Below are 15,897 nucleotides of genomic sequence, written 5' to 3'. Positions count from 1 at the left end.
TTTCTTGACGGTTAATTGTTAAGAAAATATTTATTTTTGAAATTGTTTATGCAGCTAAAAATCAAAATATTATAACGAATAGTTCTTGAGATATTATATTGTTTAAGGTACCTACTTATGATAATAATCCTCAAAAATATAAAATATAAGTAATGTTTAGTTAAGTATCTAGTACCTACTATAATCTAAAAAATTGTATGAATCATATAATGATGATAGGGATTAGGAATACCTACAATGATACATATTAGTAATTTAATCACCACAATTTTCATATCATTAAGGCCCTTTTCTTTTAAAACTCATTATCATGAACTACAATTACTGTCCTTAGCAGGTAGGTACATTATTTTTAATAACTCAGAAACTACTCGTTTGATTTTAAATTTAGATCGGCACTACAAATTTTCCAAATAAATTGTCTGCAGAATAATTTATAGTAAAAGCGTGTTTGTAATACTATAATATAATACAATGCATATTCCTTAAATGGAATATGAATCCCACTAACTGAATATATTATAGTGTCTTAGTATGCCTACAAATTCCAAAAATCAAAATATTAATATATATTTACTAAAGTAAAAAATAGGATGATCACACTCGTATACTATAGTACTATACGACAATACTAAATAATACTTGTACTTGTGTCTTGTACTGTTAAAACCTATTTACTTCCAATTTATTTAATTTTCTTATCTTATTTATTTATTTATCAATTGAAGTCTATTAGTTTTATATTATTTTGTATTACATATTTTGTACCTATTTCAATATATTATATTATATTTATTTTCTCGTATATTAAATAGGTAGTTTTTCACACAATTTTTTCGATCATTTTTCTGTGTTCCGTATATTAATGATGAATTGGAAAAAATATTGGTTTGGAGAACATACAAATTAATTGACTTCTATAACAGTTGTAATTTTATTATTATTTTTTGACTATATAATTTTTTATTATTATATTGTTTCAGTTAATTTTATCGACGGCGAAGTGTTGCACATCACGAGGGTGAGTAGGCTCCACATGGGTGCTTATTTGTGCATAGCCTCGAACGGTGTTCCTCCTTCTATTAGCAAAAGAGTCACGCTCAAAGTCCAATGTAAGTATATATACATATATATAAAAGCCACGAATAATAAATTTTACTTAAACGGAACTTCACCGTTCGCGACAAGTAAAATATACCGTTGGAAACGTACCGCGTATGCCACTTAATAAGCCATTTTAGTGAAATATTTATGTTATATAGTTACCACAGCTGTCATTAATCATTAGTATTCATTTAAAATGAGATCATTTGAACATATAATATGGGTTGACAATTTTATATTTAACATGCTTTTGTTTAATAAAATCTCCACGAAATAGAAAATGCAACCGCTTTTATTCATTATAGTCTCGTTTGGTTTATGTATTTTTAGACAATACTTAAATAAACATATATATATATATATATATATACTATTATACATGAATACGTATTTAATTGCATCGAATATTCGAATTGACAGAATTCGTTGTGTATATAGTATAGGATATAACGATTATCGTAACGATAATTTTTACAAATCAAGATTACGTTTATTTTAACTGTTACTCTACTGACTGGACAAACTATGAATAGTAATTTAAAACATTATTTGTTTGATAGTGTTCCTATTTAATTAAATAGAAAATTTAATTTCAACCTGCGTAATATACATTATACAATGTACCATTCAATGGGCCGTGACACATATTATAGGTACGACGATTATGTTTTGTATTTCTGAGATTTAATAAAAAATCCACCAGATGATTTCGTTTCTAACTTGGGATATTTGATAGTGAAAACTGAATATATAGTAAGCAAAATAATATGAGTGTATTCTTGAGATCTGTGTCATAGTGGTTATATTGTCTGACTGTTCAAATATAAAGCACCGTCGTTGTAATACTCGAATCACTATTTTTTTATTCAAGCAGTTTCGTAAAATAATAGTTACCTATATTTTAATATTTTATTGATTCTTAAAGTTAATATAATCGTAATATCTACAAATTTGTCTTGATTATAACACGAATTTATGTGCACTAACTAGTATCATAATAAGCCATATAGAATCATCAAAATATGCATAACTAATTTGCAAAAATAAATTTAAAAAATAGAGAATTGTAACAAATAAAAGCAGTTTAGTAGATGTCGCTCTATTGTACAGTAGATTACAAGTGGTGCACTGTAATGGATGGTATTACATTTGAATTCAATAATATAATATCATTGTATACGAAAAACGATTCTGAGAGGAGACGATTTATCAGTCTAGGATTTTTTATATTATACTTATATTGTTATTACTTATGATTAACACGGTACCAGGTAAGTTGAATTCATAGTATACAATTACAAAAAAAAAAAAATAATTAAATACATTATTCTTGGTTATTTAATATGTAATTTCGTACAAATTTGAACATAAAATAACCATCTAGAAACTGTGTTTTCATATTTTATAGACATTTTGGTCACAGAATAACCCACTAATGTGGAACCTTGTTTTAAATTTTCAAACTTAAGCTATAAAAATTAAACATATTATTAATTTTTAAATTTTATAAATTCTGTTAAAATTTGAAATTTTAAAACTTAAAAAAAATTGTGCCTATGTATTTTTAATATTTTTCAACTGCTATTGTACCAGTGTATCAGGGTCCTCATATTAAATTTTAACGTTTTTTGACACAACAAATAAAATTATATTTAAATTTATAGAATAAATAGCTTAAAAAAAATGAAAATTGAAAATGCCTCAAAACGAGTCAAAATGTTTTGAAAGTATTATCAAGTATAGGAATTTATAAAATTAACATAATATGGTTAAAATTTCAAGTGTCTACGGTTATTGGCTTTTGAATTACAACAAAATAAGAAAATCGCTACATGAGAAATCAAGTGAATATCCAATGTTGTAAAAATTTGAACTTCCAATGCTCTTAAAAATTAAATTTGATTTTCCGGCATACATTTTTCTGGATAAAGGTAGACAAATTTATGAGAAACTTTGTATTACATTTTCAAATCTTAGATTCAAAAATTAAAATTTTTATGAATTTTTAACTCAAAATAATTTGCACATTTTCGTGATTTTTACGTGTTTTGTAAAAATTTTAACTTTAAATGCTTATAAAAACATTGTGACTATAGTTTTTTAATATTTTTCAAATGTCATTGTAACAATATATGTATTAGGAACCTTGTATTAAATTTTCAAGTGATTTTATTCAACAAATAAAATTTTATCGACATTCATAAAAAAAAACTAAAAAGATTATAATTTGAAAATGTCCATAAACAATTATTCAAAACAAATAAATATTTGTTAAAAATTGTATCGTGTATTGATGATGCTAATAAAAATACCGCTAAAAATGTCAAGTATCTACGGTCATTTTTTTAGAGTTACACCGAAAACTAAAATCGATTTTGTCGACAACCAATTTTGGGTAAAAACTTCCGGTTTTCCTTAATTTTTTTTGTTTTCCTCGGCGCTTTTGAAAATTACTGGGAATTTTAAATTTTCACCTATTTAAAGCACCAACTAAATTCACTTCCCATCGAACGAGATACTGAAGTTGAAATTCGAAGCATTATTTCGAATACTTATCGTATTCATAAAAAAAAATAATAAGACACTTTTCATTGTAAAATCAATACATTCATCGCTGCGCTTAGAATCTAAAAAATGTACATAATTAAAACATAAAACATACTGCGGTATATTCCATATAATAAGACCTCTAGAATCTAACAGCTTTGGAATTTAATTGATTTTATTCATTTCACCTCATGTTTGCGAGTATTTAAACGATATTATATATTTATATAACGTACAGACAATATTGGTATTCACTAACTAGTATTTAACGATTGTGTTACAGTTCCTCCGATGTTGACCATTTCAAATCAACTGGTGGGTGGCTATATTGGTCAAGACATCAAGTTAGAATGTCACACCGAAGCGTTTCCAACATCCATAAACTTTTGGACGACTGAAAAAGGCGACATGATCGTCTCGGGTAAGCAACAAGGTGACTGGATTGTGTAAAAAATGAACAAAAGTAGATATGACGGTTTCAGGCGAAAAATATGAGGCCATATCCACGGACAGCGGGTACAACAAGTACATGATCTTGAAAATTAGGAAATTGTCGCCACAAGATTTCGGATCGTACAAATGCGTGGCGAAGAATTCACTTGGCGAAACCGACGGATTCATCAAACTAGACCGTGAGCGTGTTTTACTGTTTTATAATTTATATTATTATCTGTTTGGATATTTATGTCGTTCGAACGCTGTCGGCGTAGAAAAACAGTTTTCGTTTTGGAAATGTCATGATTATTTCATTAGATTATCGTATCGTATAATATATTATAGCGTTTAGGTAGCTGTAGCAGTGTAGATATATTATTATTTTTAACTTAAATATACGACCATAAAATCTCGCGGCTTGGTTGTTTTATTTGTTTTATGTATATATTCGTTGTCTCATTACAAACTTAGGATAATATTATTGCATTAAGTACTTCAAACTATATATGTGTTGCACGGAATAACGCTCACCCTTATATTTAATCTGCTCAATCCCCTAAAACGCCGCTTCAGAGTGCGTCACGTGATTTATTCGAAAAATCCGAGTTTACGTTTAAACATAAAAATACACTACCACGAGAACAAGATTTTATTCATGACATATTTTCAATAATCGAAAGTACTCACGGTTGCATATTTCACCGACGAGATTCGTGTTGAAAACGTTTGATCAAAATTTATATACGATCGATATGTATATACGTAGGTATATAAATCGGGACACAACAGCTCACAAACGTTGCGAGACTTGCACGAATCTAAGACTTAACCTTCTCCCCCACCCAGTCACACGACGCATCGCGACTTACGCCGTAAAAGTATTCGGCCATCGGTTAAGCCGTTTTAAGAACAACACGCAACGCCATTTTTTTTTGTACGCTCACGGAACGCTTTAAAAGAGAAAGAATCGGGTAAACGACCCAGCCGTTTAACACACTATTTATTATAATATATATATATATATTTGTGATATGCACAAGACACAGGCACTGCAACAATGAATAACCGCGCCATCGTAATAACACACACACACACGCACACACGTGCATAAACATCACACTAGCTCGTTGATAAACTTCTCCGGCGCGTTTGTATAGCTATATAGACCGTATAGTCAGTTGATTTTTTTCGTATTTTATACCTTGCTCGTGGATTTCAGTAGTGCGATAAATAATTTAAATTTATGATACGATATATATCACGATACACATATAGATGTCTAGAAAAAAAAATACCGATGAAATTATTGATTTACCGTTATCGGCCGTAATCGTAACTGTTGGAGTTTTTTGAGCATACAACATATAGAGTGGACCATTCGACAGATAATGTAAAAGTCGATATCATAGTGGTCATGGATGGATTATGTGGAGTAAAATTTCAAAGGTTCACAGCTAAAGTTGCGGACTATGATTCACGCTTCCGCTCAATTAAACTATATGCAGGGTGATTCACCAAGCATGTACATCACGGGTTTTTATTTAATTTATTAACACTCTGATTTTTGGAATTTTTAAATATACTCAAGGACCGTGTTTCAACTATTTAGCTTTTGTATACCACTTTTGGAGTATCTTGCGGTGAAACAAACTTCCTTTTTAAAATGAAAACTAACTTTTTTTTTGTAAATTGTTAATCAGATGATTTTTTTTGAAAATGTTGATGTATTTATACAAAATTCGTATTAGTTTCTGAGTTATTAACATGTAGCTATATAGTAAAGATAACAGAATTTCAATAAATCAATTATTAGAAGAAAATTGAAAAAATGTGGTTGTACATGCCTTATGAATCACCTTGCATAACACAACATACTTATACCTTAGAGTACTCACTTACTATAATTAAGTGAACGGCATACACTCACACCCCAGTTTTTCATGGGGGTTTGATATAGGCAAATTATATGAACCGTTGAAAAAATCAAAAATTTAAAATCTCAAATATACTTAAATTTCAAATACTTATTTAAGATTACTCACAAATGGTCCAGTACTCATATGTGGTCCCGTGATATTTATTAAATTGTTGGTTGTTTGCGTAATTATTAACCTTTGGAATTACACTCATGTATAAATAACATACCAAATTTATATGATACGATACAAAATAATATTTTTTTCTGTCATAGCGATTTATTTTTTTGATATCGTTAAACATTTAAACGTTATTTAAGCTTTTATTTATGATAACTTTGTCCAGCGGTATTAAAAAATAAAAAAAATGTTTCAACACAGCAAAATATTAAATAGTGATCTGTGTCATATTATATAAATTTAGTTTATTAACTATATCTGTATGAAATTCTAGATACATTTCATGCGGCAACATTTTTCGAAATTATTCCGTTTCTGATTATGAAATTATAATAAAACCCGTAATACGGCTCGGATAAATAATTGGATTTTTTTTCGTAAGAATGTGTGACACTACTTCAAATCGTATGGAAACGTTTTTCAAAAACGAAAACTTGACTCGAATGTCATGATAGCTAGTCTATAGGTGCATATTATTATACAGCAACAGCTGTAACTGGCCTGTATGGTTCACTAAATGCGGGCGAAGCAGTGCGTAGTGGAGCGTATTGTTTTCCAAATATATGTACGTTTTCGGTTGAAAAAGAAAACGAAACGAAACTTGTCGCGGCGCGTACGATACATATCTAAATTCTAAAATAACACGACTGTGACTTCGGTTTTCTTTTGCCCGAGAGGTTTTCACAAAAGAAACATCAATCACGCCCGTTATCGGTGCATATATATATATATATATAGATATCGTCGAGAAATAAATCTGCAGCCGCTATATTATTATTATACACTTTTGCCACGTTAGTTGTTCTAAAATATTTATACGACATAACGTCATCATAAATTGCCGGGAATATGTTATATTATTGTAAAATTCGTCCCGCGTGTAATCAGGCGATAAAAGTATCATTATCATAGGCCAGAGATGGTGAACCTTTTTTGGGACAGGCGCAAAAATTCTATAATCCGAGTTTTAAAAAAATAACACGTGCCAGTATAATGAGTACGTATCTACAAACATTCATTTTTAGGGCTGATTGGGAAGTTGGGAGGGTGAGATTTTTGGAAAAAATGTACAAACATAATAAAGTATTCTAGAACATTTTTAAATTATCTCTGTTATGATTATTTTTGTCAACTGAACTTCCACACCCATTTAATTTTATTTTAAATATTTTTTTTTGTTACTGTTTATTATTGGATAATTATTTTTAGGTATGAAGGTTTTAATGAAACACAAACAAGTAGATACAATTTGTTCCTTTTTGTTAGAAATGTAATTAATTACGAATTATAGATTGGTTTTTAATATAATATACATATTACATATCATATTATATTTATAAATTTATTGATTTGCGTTTCTATGGTGATAAACAAAGTGTTGCGTAAAAAAAACAAATAAAAAAAATTTTATATCTATGTTAAAAAATCAATGAAGATCTAATTGAAGATGGTCAATTTTTTGGTAACCAAGATTACCAAAAAACCATTTTAATAGTAATATTTCAATTTTAACAAATGTCTGTATTTTTTTGATATTGTAATTTTTTTTTGATATTTTTTTGGGCTGGTTTCAAATTTTTTTCCAACGCTTTGTTTGTTGCCATAGAAATGCAAATCAAAAATAAAAACATATTTTTTTTAGTGTTTAAGTTTAATTTTAATTTTAATCAGTTCATTAAAATATATGAAAGACTATAATTATTAGATATTTGTTCACTGCACCATACCTAAAAACGTATCTCTGATTCATAAATATTTCTTGTTGAGAAAAAACATTTAGAAGCATGCAATTTTTTTTATCTTAGAATTGGTAACTCTAATATTCGTCCAAGGATTTAGATATTTCCCGTCTCATTACAGACAATATAAAGCTTAAATTGTTCTTAGTTTCTTACATATTTCGTTTTGTACAAATATCATCCATTAATAATATTCTTAGTTATAATCACAGTGACCACCTTAAATGCATTAATAGGTGCGTACTCGGGTGGTGAGAATAAAACTGTTTAGGACAATCGATATATTGTGGCCCTATATCGTTTTCCGCGGGATAAAATCGTAACAAAATTTCATATGAAAAATGAGACGGGTTAAAAAATGAAAAATAATAATAATATACACATGAGCATTTCAAACAACATATGACATTAAGTATTAACATGCTATAATATTGAACGTTTAACGATTGCAAAATATTTTATACCACGTGGTGTATACATAAATAGCTGGTAGGTCATAGCCCGCAGGTACTCACCACTGTTAACCTACGTCGTTATACAATATTATTATATCTTACCGTTACTCGTAAATCGTTTAATAACAATGTTAACCCGGGTTTACAACTACCTATCCGTCGTGTAGCTTTTGTCGTATTATGACTGGCCGTGGTAATCATGGTATCACTCACCAAACATGATCTACCAGGAAATGTCTAGAGTTGGGTCGTGCTCAATACTTGACACGACGTGACAGACGACATAGCTGTGAATTTGACTTAACATTATTATAAACGGTTGGAATTAGGACGTAGTAGCAGTTATTATACGGTTAAATCGTTTATAATTTTCCGTCGCACGTCTTGCACTAATTAATTCGAACGCGGTGTTACAGTATAATTTTGTAGATCTCCACCGCAAACAAGATAACCTTATTCCTATATATTTACCGTGCACATGGCGTTATTCAAAATTTGTCTGAACGGCGTTGTCGGGGAGGGGGGTTGATTCACCGCGAGATGTGACTCCATACGTTTGTCCGTTGCACGCGGACGAGACAATTTCCGGATTTGTCGGCGACGATCCTTTCGATCATGAGCAGCACAAACGCGCAGGCGATTGTTGCAAGTAAGATGTATAGGCAAAGTCAAATTGTACATGCCGATTCACCAAGCCATTTTGGGCATTTATTCTGATTTTGATTTTCGGATTGGTATAATTAATGAGTGAATTTTCAAACACTTGTTACATCTTAAGCAGTTATAGGTATATGTAAGGTATGTATTATATGAGAGTACAAACTTATTTTTTTCAAATGATAATAACTGCCTTTTTACTTTAAAATGGTTAAGGATATGGTTTTGTATGTACTTTTATTAACAGAATTTTATAGCAGTATAGTTTCTGAGTTATTAGTAACTTTAAGTACCTACCTATAACTGAGAATAATAGTTCATGATAATAGGTTTGGGAGATACGGGGGCTATAATATATAATTACAATGTAATATGTCATTAGATACATATTTTGTTTATTTTTATAAAACCATTTTTAAGGACTTTAAGCCTTAGTAATTATATGCATTTGAATAGCTCAGAAACTACAAATTCGAATTTTTATTTAGATACTTCAACATTTAAAAAAAATGCATGATCTTAATAAAAAATTTGTTAAAAATGTTGGTTATCATTTAAAATATGAAGTGTGCACCGTTACAAAAAACTCCTTAATTATATTATAAAAAATATAAGTATTTGAAAATAATATCGCCTTCATGTATGCTTCAAAATTCAATAAAATAATAATTTGAATAAGTGCATTATTATATAATAAAAATTGATGGAGGAGCCCAACCCAGTTGAGTATGCTTGGTGAATTATTACTTTAGCAGTTTATTATTCCTATTTGATGTACAACGAAATCCATACTTCGTTCCAACAGCTCGCAATAATATCGTTAATGTGATAACTTATAATATTATATAAGTATTGTGATATAATATAATCTAAAAACCAGGAGACGCGTGATTTAAACTATCACAAAGTCGTACATCGTGGAACTGATGACGCTGATTGTGTGTACTGGTCTAAACAATAACAGTAGTGTTCAAAATTTGTTTTTTAGGAATTTTTTTTCTGCTTACAATATTCTCGAAAATTATTCGTTATTAGTTTATTACCTGTATCAATGATGTATTATATCATTCATATATTTTAACGTTTTAAGTGTTTTACTATAGTTGGACAGGTACTCTTACAAATTCGATACATCCAATGAAGGTACACTGCTAATTTATTAATGTAAAATATTTTTCAAAAAAAATGAAATCATAAATTTCTATTAAATATTCGAATAGTGTGCGTTATGCAAGTTATTAACTTATAAGGTATACCGCAGTGACGTGGTGGATGGATTAATATAATATACATAATACTGTAATGACATGACAAATTAATAATATGATATCAGATATAATATTATACGCAATACGGCAGGACGGACATGTACGATGATACAACCGTTGGGGTAGGTGCCTATACTTTGTAAATCGGACAAACAGCTTCAGATTTCGTATTTGTACAGTTAGAATATTCGTCTCGTTGTTTGATCGTAAATATGCTTCCAGAAATGGAACGATGAATGTCTTATTAATAAATGCCTGCACGATGCCAATCGACCCAGTGATTGCTGCGTGAAAATGTCTACAGTATGTATTTTAGTATTTTCTATGCTATACCACTGATGGCAGAATACCGATGATATTAACCCAAGTTCGGAATACACAATAAAATGTTTCATTTGCAAACTCTCATGTTTTAATTATTATAATGTAGTAAAATATAGATACAAAATTGCAAAATCTATGTTACATCATTATACAATATAATATGACTATTGACTATACTGAGTGATTACTGATGGTTTAATGAAACTGTCATATTTTTCATCCTTGTGTTATGTGTGTCAACCAAACCACTATTGAGTTTTAATTAAATTCACGTTTTGATATTAATCGTTTTGATAGTTTTGATCTTTCACTATATAGTAATAATTAATAATTAATAAAATTCAAACTATGGCACATAATGAGTGTATGCATATTGCCCATACATAATATTATATAATACTGGCAAAGAAGCTACAAATGTTTATTTTGTACGAATTACATATTATTATATTCAACATAACATTATTATATCGTCTGTTTTCACTAATAATCGCAAATAAATGGTTAAATATTAAAATATGCATGGCACAATATAACTTTTTGTTTAGCATCTGCGCGTGCAGGTGTTCCGTTGGTTTTGCGTATGCATATACTTCGGTATAAACTTTTCTTCATTTACATTAACGGTCGCGCCTTATAAATATACTCTTATAAAACAATTTGTTGAGAAGAATCTAAATTTTTTGTTAATACTGTAATAACAAAAGCAGTTTATATACGCGTATACCTACTATATTATATTAAAGATACATCAATATCGTCGTATAAACCAATAGTTTCGCGTCTTTACCTCCGTATTCTAGGATCATAAGATAATGTATAATAAAACGGTATTGTATATTATACAGGGTGTACCAGAAAGAACTGACTAATGCAATAACTTTGTTATAATCAATATTAAAAAACAAATTTTCATTTATATAATTTATAAACACTTGCGCTAAATGTATAGTATAAAATAATATATTCATTTTTATTTCTTAAAACTGAAAATACAAATCTTAAAATTCAGTTCAATTTTTTTTGGAAATTTCAAAATAAACAAATTTGTAAATCTGATTGTAAGAACAATTTTGTTGGTAAAAACATTTATCTAAGTTAAGTGTTTATTTTTTATGATTTTTAAAATATCAATATTTTTTGGAATAAATTATTTTAAAACGTAATCACTTTTTTCCAAAAATGATTTTTGTGAATTTCCTAACATAAGTATATTTTTTTAATTACTTAGTATCTATATAAGTTACACAATTTTCATCGTACATTACCATTACTAGTATGAATTTTATTTTTTTTTATTTTCGTCAGATATTTCTTTTACTCTTTGTATATATATAAAAAAAATGCTACCGATGCTTTTTTGACTTCGCGTGTAGTAATAATAAGTATAATATTAAGTTTCCTTCAATGAATTATTCAAAACACGAATTTATTAGGTTTCCCGAAACCCTGTAAAATGTCAATTAATGTTTGAACTGTAAAATGCTGTTCATAATTCACTCCGTAAAAATAAAAAGGCGCATGATTAACTTTTAAAAGCGTTTGTTATAATAACGGATCGAAAAAAAATGTTTTTCCAATTATATTATTTTTTATCGGTAACAACCATAATAGTTTACTTCAATTATTATTAAACACTATTTCGATGATTTTAACACTTTATACAATTTAATTAGGTCCAGGCTCGTAACTGGTTTTTTGCGAAATTCACTGATTAATCTTAACTACTGCAGCTGATTAAAACCCCTTTGCTATAATCTATTTCGGACATTTAACGAAAACGATATCGTACAATATTTTTGTCGACTCCAGTAAATCTTCAACATCAGCTGTGACTGTGATAGAAAAACGTTACCGCTGCTGCAGTAGTAGTTGTACTCGACACTTTATTATTATTGTATAGGTACATCGAGGTTTCGTTATCTACAATAAACGTAATCGATCGAATTGACAGAAACAAATGCATTGGTCGAATATAATATGTACATATATGTCCGCGTCAGTTTACGTATTAGACGAGAGTAGAGAATGTGGCGTGTTTGCAAGGGAGGGCTTTACGAGAGAGAATTATAAGCGGGGGCGGGGCGGAAAGAGAAATAGAGCGATCGTTACAAATAAACGTCGCTTTTATTGCGTCTCTAAATATATAGTTAAGGTTCGATGGTCCGTAGTGTAAACCACCGAACAGGATGTAAATCGACTGACTGTTGGATTTTGTTCGCAGAAATCGCAGTGCCGTCGAGACCCATGGCGATTACTGAAGAACCAGACGACGATCGCAAAGGTGAGTCACACACCCATTAATTATTTTTAAAATACCTATGTTTATTTGAGCTAATGTTTTGCTAAATAGCTTATACTAAACCACTCGAAAGAATGGTGTTATCTTTAGGTTAAAATATTATGTGCTTCCTTAGCCTGCATGAAGCGTTTAGGGATGGAGAGTATTGTTGCAATATACCTAGTAAACAATTACCGTGAGATTTGTTCGCAGTTCACTTAGAGTTAACTAAGACATACTAAAACATATTTGTTTTTGAGGAACATTTTAAATATAGAATTGTTAGTTCATTGTTATACCTAAACTTTTTGAGTCGATTACTCAGGAGACCCGGAAAACCACATGCATACCGTGTCAAAAATACGACTTTAACTAGCGTCAGAAATAACTCAAAATGTCATGGTGATGTTATTCTTCTAAAAGTCGTTAAAATAATAAATCAGATAGAAATATTGGCCAAAAAAATCTATATGACCTATCGACAGTATTGTTATTTTACTCATTACTGTCTTATAGTTTTCAGTGTATTTCTATTTTTCCATGCCCCTGATATTGATTTTTTTAACACGCTTCTGTGAACCCATAACGAAACATTCGTTACTTGCGACCCTCGCACGCGCCTTAAAGGGATTACAAATGGTGATTTGCTATCCCTGTCCATCACATGCGCAATATAGACATTTGTCGTTAAGTCTATACTCGAGAATCAACTTTACCCGCTCATCCGATTTCATCTCTATATATTATAAGTCACGCTAAAGTGAATTGGTAAAATTGTAACTTCAAAATTTGTCACATTCGTTTTTTAATAACTCAACGGCAAAATCAAAAATGTTGAAATTCCAATATCATGTAGACTTTACTACTCACGTCAAGTTCAAAATCTATTTTCAGAGTTCTTATCTTTAGATAGATATCAGTCGATGGTTGGTACGTTAGAAATAAGTTTCTAAAAATCTATAACGACGCTCTTGTTAAACTATAGACTCATAGTCGGTAAGCCACTACTTCCAATAGTTCCAATTACCTTGACTCATAACTGTCATTATTATATTATGATACCATGGGACCCTAACCCCCAAATTGCTTACCATCAGCCAACGACGACCCCCTGGGGTTTCAACCTCACGACCCAGAATAGCCCCCCATTGCATTATGAAATTTAAAATATTAAAAAATCTCCTTTTACTCAAAAAGGTATTGAAAAATTGTTTCGTCAAATAATTATCTTGCAAACCAATATTAGAGTTATTTTGCAGATATACGTTACATTTTCTCAATGTAAAAATTGCCGGGAAATCAGGTTTAAGTGAACATTTTCAGAGATTTTAATTGAAACCATTTTATTTGTTGAAACATTACAGCACTTATGTGTATTAATTGTATTTAAAACGTTAGTAAATATTAATTATTTATAATCTTTTTTATATTAGAGTTATCCGCCCTTTCTTCACAAATGTGACCGTGAATGTGGATCGTTGAGCTTAGCGATTAGGGGGTAGAGGCGATAATCCCCATGGCCCACAGTAAAATATACAAAACTATTAATTTATTTTTTGGTTGCCATGGCAATTATAGTATGGGGAAGATATATAATATATAGAACACTTTTTTAAAAATATATCTGTGAGATTATAGGTAACTGTTATAATATAATATTACGAATTTTTGCGATTTCGTCCACACAGATTACAACGATGGCGACGACGATGGAGGTAACGGTGGTCCATCGGAAACCGTTTTCAACTCGTTACCGACGGACAACAGTTCGCTCAACTCGGACGCGGTCCGGTGGTCGCACGATGGCATCTTCGGTTGGCTCGCGTCGGCCGGATGCTGTTGGATGGCATCCACTTTGGTGTTCGGCAGGTGATCGTCGTCGTTCGTCAATTGTTCACAACATCCGATGCGGAAGCGTCGTTATTGTCACACGATCGAAATGTAGTGCTGTGGCGCGGCATCGTCCCACCCTCTGGAACCGGAACGGACTGTAGTAATTTTTTACGCCCTTAAATTTTCGTGTTTTTGGTTTGTTTTTTTGGTTTAGTATAAGTGCGTTATTCTCATCGTGCATTTTGTATGATAAAAAATTAAAAAAATTAAATATCGCGGCGGACGTGCCATCGATTATGTGGTGTTATACGAGTAAATTCGTCGCTTTTATTTGTAATGTACCTATTATTATAATATAACTGCAGTTGTTATTATACTATATTTATTATAATATTATGAAAATCAAATATTATAAATTGTGTTGTATTATTCGGCTAATTGTAACGTTTTTATAGCATAATAATATATTATATAAATCATATAATATTTCGTCCTATACAACAGCACTGTGTAATAATAACAATATAACAATACTTACAATGTTGTGATGTATATGCGTGCGTAGTCTCCGCCGAAACCGTTGTATATATTACTATAGTTATAATACTTATTTTGATCGTTTACAATAAATAAATACAAGCACGCACGCGTACATACATATTTATGATAATATAATATAATACCTTCACAATAATAACAATACTATACGTGTAGGTACGTGTTTGTGCGTGTGTCCGTGTTTATAATAATAATAATATTATATTTCATGTATTCTGTGTTTATTTTATTATCCTGTAAGAAGCGCAATGTGATTCCGGCGGTGATCCACGTCCTTATAATATCATACACAGTCATCCCAGTGTCCCAAATCGGGCAGGGGGGAGGGAGAATTAAATGGAGTCCTTCATGAATAACATTGTGGTACAACATTTTGAGGTGACCCCGTGTGTGCGTATGCGTAATATATCGACATGGTATATATCTGGAGCATCGTCCAAGCGCAAAAAACTTAGAAAACAAGTGGTTTTCGTTGTTATTTTTCAAGTATCAATAACCATCGAACCGAGATGAAGTTACAGTGGTGTAGTCGCATATATATCTTTATATCTAAGTACAGAATGATTCACCGAGCATGCTCATACCCTTTTTATTCCATAA

The 15,897-nt window shown here is 30.3% G+C and overlaps 1 protein-coding gene across 4 annotated transcripts in view; it reads left to right on the top strand.

Moving 5' to 3' along the window:
• The window catches only part of LOC100164949 (lachesin), a 113,425-nt gene extending 97,915 nt beyond the window's left edge, over positions 1-15,510 (top strand). For 3 of the 4 annotated variants that reach the window (XM_008183886.3, XM_008183888.3, XM_008183887.3), the window contains exons 7-11: positions 984-1,112; positions 3,935-4,072; positions 4,119-4,283; positions 12,850-12,909; positions 14,595-15,510. In XM_008183886.3, the coding sequence (XP_008182108.1) occupies positions 984-1,112; positions 3,935-4,072; positions 4,119-4,283; positions 12,850-12,909; positions 14,595-14,779 (677 nt within the window). In that variant the 3' untranslated portion in view covers positions 14,780-15,510. The remainder of the gene's footprint in view (positions 1-983; positions 1,113-3,934; positions 4,073-4,118; positions 4,284-12,849; positions 12,910-14,594) is intronic. The other variant, XM_001952813.5, reaches the window with a different exon arrangement.
• Positions 15,511-15,897: the final 387 nt, after the last annotated feature.

Source organism: Acyrthosiphon pisum, chromosome A3, assembly GCF_005508785.2.
Source record: "Acyrthosiphon pisum isolate AL4f chromosome A3, pea_aphid_22Mar2018_4r6ur, whole genome shotgun sequence".
Classification (NCBI taxonomy): Eukaryota; Metazoa; Arthropoda; class Insecta; order Hemiptera; family Aphididae; genus Acyrthosiphon; species Acyrthosiphon pisum.
Note: the sequence above shows the minus strand (reverse complement) of the source record. Positions and strands in the feature narration are given on the sequence as shown.